Here is a 5,126-nt window from a genome sequence, read left to right as displayed (position 1 = left end):
TGGAACTTGAATGCCACCCCTTGGGGATTCAAAAATTGCTCTCTACTTTCTTGATCAAGGTTAATTCTTAGAATATTTCAGCTCTAGAGTATGTCAAAGAAGTAAAATGTGTCAGATTGAAGGTATTTTAAGTTCTCTCTAAAAATATCAGATAGAAAATTGACTATAGATGATTTTAAAAAGTTGTAGCAAATGAAACGACTCAAAATGTGACTTTGCTAAAGATTTGAACTATGATCTTGTTTTGATAAGCTTTGGGAACATGCATTCAAGGGGTAAGGACAAATCTAGGGACATGTCCTTAGATTTGTTTCCCCTAATTAAACGTTGATTTTTTTGCTTATGGAGAATAAAGCCCTTTATGTATTAAGAATTCAACAAATATCCTTGATGAGAAAACCCCACTGCTAAACACACACCTTAATGTTACATATTTGAGATGCACCCTTTGTGACTTTGCCTCATTACCTCTTCCAAAGGCGTTAGCCTACAACCGAGCCCATTGTTTGATTTCTACCAAAACATACTTCTACTATGCCTAATCATAGAAATACCAACATGGATGATACATGGATTAAAGTGAGAAGGCTTGAAAAATATGCAAACTAATTAAATGATACATGGATGTAGGGCAATGAAGGGTGGTTGGGGCTAAGTGCTCAAACATAAGCTTAGGCATCCAATCTTGTCAGCAGTCCTCTAGAAATTATAGGACTTGATCAAATTGAGGGACTGTGGATGGGCTTATCTTTTAGTATTCTCAGTAGAGTTTAGCTTTCATCCTTTAAATGTTCTTTCATCTTCAAAGGTGACTGAATGTTGCTAGTAAAAAAAAGTTTAAAATAATTATATGGTCGGAGCATGCTTTGCATCTTCCTCACATTGAAGCTTCCAACTACCCTCAAAAGTGTCTTGCTCATCCAATCATTCTCAATTTTCTAGTTTACATTCTTCATGGCACACACACTCTCTTTCAACACATATATGACATCATATATTGAATACATTTTGTATTTTCATTGGACAGGTTAATTTTAAAAGTTCCATTGAAAAACTGCTTTACAACATCATATGTTGAATACATTTTGTATTTTCGCAGGACAGGTTACTTTTAAAAGTTCTGTTGAAAAACTCTGTTGAAAAACTGCTTCTTATTTAAATATAATGCAGATAGGAGGATTCTTTGTTTTTTATTCACTAAGGAGATGTATGTACATTGTTGAGAAACACAACATCATACTAGTTTGGACAGAGAAGTGTGTCTTCGTTGTTGCGAGTGTATACTTGCAACCTCATATGTGAGAGAAGACCTCTGTACAAGAACATACCTGATATGTGACAAACCATTAACAAAGCCTCACTGGCCATAATAATACTGGGAATCCTACAAAATGGAGCAGCTATTCGGATTTTCGTCACTGAAGTACTGAGGTGGGTAGACAGTTTCGGTTTGTTGAGGAGAAGGCCAGAATTCTGCATGGGCCTTCACCCTTTTAACCTTCTTCAATACTTTTTTGGGTTCCACCTCGCCTGTTACAGTTAATTTCCCATTTTCCATACTCGCATCTACGCTGTGAACTCCTGCAAGCAATCAAAGTAATTTAACGACGCAATTTTAATTCTTTTCAAGGCTTTCAAATCGACGGTGTATTCCAAACATTTAAGATCGAGTAACAAGCCTTTGGAAATACCTTTCATGCACTTCACAGATTCGAAAACTTTGCGCTGACAGCCTTTACAATCCATCCAAACCTTTATCTCCACGATCTGTTATGACAGAAGATAGAAGGCCCCAAAGAAGTATTAGACACGGAGATCGAGAATTGGTATTCCTGGATTGAGACTCGAGTAAACTCTTCGAAAGATGTAAGGGAGAACGGCGTCAGGCACGCGCTTAAGAGTCTAACGTGCTTGTCGTTTCTCGAAAAACCCGGCGCCCTGAGCTCACTTGATATTAACGAGATCCTCAACGACGACTGCATGATATATCATAAAAAATGATCACCTGAGCCATCCGATTCTGAGTTTCGTTTAGCAAGACTTGGCCGATGTTCGAAGTTAAACGAATAATTTATGTGGATTAGATATCTCTAACAGGGCGTCCGTAACGGCGTCCCAAAAATGTATCGATGTGAGAAAAATTAGAATGAGCTAGTGCGTGCTACATTAACGAGTAAGCTGGCAGGCTATTGCCTGGAACACATGAAGGCGGGAAAGTAAGCAACATACATATGGAGAGCGTAGAAATTGTGCCGTGGGTTTATAGAGCATGGGCTTCAGCCTCAAACCAATTTGTCAAAGGCGTTCTACAAAATTTTCAAGAAGGTCATTGTAGCCAAGTCAATTCTACGATAATTTTAAAGAAGGTCATTGTAGCCAAGTCAATTCTAGTCAAGAGTTTTTAATTGAAATCTTGCAGTTTTCAAGCAAAAATTTAGCTAGCATGCCTTGAAACGTCCTATTTCCAAATTTGAAGGTTAATTTCCAAAATTTGCCATTCACTTTGACATTAAACCTCGTTTTTTGATGAACACTAGGGAGGATGTTAACTGCGAGTAGTCAACACTTGTAGTGCCTTGATTACGCTACTAGACATAGATTAATGGGATCTCATCAAGGTCATCTTCCTCATAATAAAGGGTTGGTGTGACATCGAGATCAATCCTCCAAGATGAATCATTTTGTGAGGGTGAGAGGTGGACTCCTCCTCATAATAAAGGGTTGGTGCGACATCCAGATCAATCCTCCAAGATGAATCATTTTGTGAGGGTGAGAGGTGGACTCCTCCTTTGCCCTTGGACCATCAAATTGCAAATATAGGGGAGATATAGGGTCATTGGTCATTAGATAACTATGATGCTCTATTACCAGCAACAAACCTACTAGGGTTAAGCTGATGAATTGTGCCCATCGTGTCCTTGTACTTTCATGATTATCATCAAAGTTTCTTTCGATTATATTTCGTGGGTCCACCATATTGAATCGATTGTTTAGAATGTTATTTTAATATTTATGCAACGATCTATGTGAAAGTGAAGACTGCAATTTTATTATTTCATGCGACTTCTTGTAAGATAAAACATTAGGACTAAGGGAATGCAATGGGTCATGTTTCTTTTCGGCCTGATTCATAGGAGAATTTGTAATGCTTGTGCGAGTCTACACATATTGGTGTGTTGAATAAGGTGTGTGACTCTATTACCAACATAAACACACACACACACACACACACACACCCCTTTCTACAGTATTCAGGTTAGGGATGTTTTTATCAAAGCTATACTTATATATACTATAAAATCTTGGCGAAAGTTTATTGAGCTAGTTTTTTTAGTTTCACAATATTTGTAGAACATATTATAATTTTGAATATTTTCCTATGAATTTTAAAGAAAAAGTTGTAAATCCTGGTGAAACTTTAATTTTTTTCTCATAAAATTTTTAAATCTTGGCGAAATTTTCAAACCTTTATTTTTATCAAGGCATACAAACTTTTGACATCAATATAAAAGTTTTGCTTCTTAACGAAACTAATAAGAAAAAATAATCCATGATTCAGGTAGTATTATAGCATATATTCAGATTTCACCTTTTTATAGAGGATTCGTTATAGCAATGAGCATTGAACTAGCATGTACTGGTATCTCATGTATGCTTTACTTGCATTTCGAAACAACCACAACAAGACAAAGCACCCATAGACACGCACACAGACGTGTTTACTGAACTAAATAAAAAACTTACGAGCGCGTCTATTTGCACATCTATTTTTGCATTTGGAGACCCGCATCTAATAGCGCATCTATATAGTGGACATGCGTGTATAGATGTGCATTTAGATGCTTAAATAGATGCTCTGCTTAAAAATTTTAAAAATAGACAGACGCATCGTTAAACGCGTGTATAGACACGTTTTTAAACGGTCTTATAAACGCATTTATAGACGTGCAAAGACGCTTCTCGAACAGACAGACGCATATATAGATGCGTTTATAGATGCACTGATAGATGCGCTTTATAATATTTTTTTAAAAATTTACAGAATGCTGTGTATGTTGTGTATGCTATATAGTTATAAGAATCCCATTTCCACATTGTGTAATTCAATTCTTACAGCCAATTGCATTTTAATTACAATCAAATCCAAAACGCAATAAAATTGAAAGCTCAAAAAGTGCTTGTATGTACATATAGCACGAAGCTAAGCCACATCATGTGGCTTCAAGTACATGATCTCTAGTGATACCTATGGAGACACAAATGCCATTATATGGCAATACGATGCTAATCATCTCGACATCACAAGATAGCAAGTGACAAAACGAAGGCCTAGAAGGCCATTCACAAGAAAAGAGTGCCAAATTTACATTTTTTGACTTAGGAATTAGGAAATACAAAATGTAGGCCATAATCAAGATGATGTAAATCTCCATCCATCGTTGACGATATCCAAATATGTTAGATTAGCAAGGAAGAAAACAAATTCGGATGTCGAACAAAGGAATGCTATTTGCATTGGGAAGGGCATAGCTGAGAAATGTAAACCGTTTTGACATTTAAAATAGTAAACCATTTCATTATATATTGAAGAAGTAAATATGAAATTTAATTTATTGTAAGGAAAATATAATTTTATTTGAAACAAATCAAACGTGTGTTTAGCCTATTCTTTACAAACGCTTAGATTTTGTCTAGCCTTTATTTTGCGGACTACATTTTATGTACTTCATGGACTACTATAAGATAATACTTTATCACGTTACGGGGAAAAAGTCTCTCGCACTCGTAAGTCGTTATCTTGCTTGAATATTTCTTCGACGTATAAGTATTGTCGAGCCATCGTTATACCTATGACCGCCTGTTCCGTCGGTGACTGGCAAAATGCTAACTCCCTTCATGCATTTAAAATAGTAAACCATTTCATTATATATTGAAGAAGTGGTCAAGCACGAGGGCGGAGCAGAATCGACAATACAAAGTGTAGTTAGACTTCACAATGGAAGGTGACATTCTTGCCACCATGTCAAGAAGAGCCAGAAAATCTAAGGTGGTCAAGCGCCAGCGTAGACAACGAAACTTAAATGCATGAAGGGAGTTAGCATTTTGCCGTCACCGATGTTCACCGA

The 5,126-nt window shown here is 36.5% G+C and overlaps 1 protein-coding gene across 2 annotated transcripts; it reads right to left on the bottom strand.

Annotated features, from left to right (window-relative positions):
• Positions 1 to 1,149: 1,149 nt before the first annotated feature.
• Positions 1,150 to 2,286, bottom strand: LOC147903680 (heavy metal-associated isoprenylated plant protein 20-like). Of its 2 annotated transcripts, none has more exons than XM_087372955.1 (4): positions 2,230 to 2,286; positions 1,692 to 1,767; positions 1,438 to 1,581; positions 1,150 to 1,313 (listed from the first exon to the last, which is right to left on the bottom strand). In XM_087372955.1, coding segments are annotated over exons 1-4 (264 nt in total). In that variant the 5' UTR covers positions 2,272 to 2,286; the 3' UTR covers positions 1,150 to 1,311. The 2 variants fall into 2 exon arrangements, with proteins under 2 accessions (XP_087229081.1, XP_087229082.1); XM_087372956.1 differs by having other exon boundaries at positions 2,006 to 2,259.
• Between the last annotated feature and the right edge of the window lie 2,840 nt (positions 2,287 to 5,126).

This window comes from Dipteris shenzhenensis, chromosome 3, assembly GCF_047967505.1.
Source record: "Dipteris shenzhenensis isolate YYH24624 ecotype China chromosome 3, Dip_SZ_1.0, whole genome shotgun sequence".
Lineage (NCBI taxonomy): Eukaryota > Viridiplantae > Streptophyta > Polypodiopsida > Gleicheniales > Dipteridaceae > Dipteris > Dipteris shenzhenensis.
Note: the sequence above shows the minus strand (reverse complement) of the source record. Positions and strands in the feature narration are given on the sequence as shown.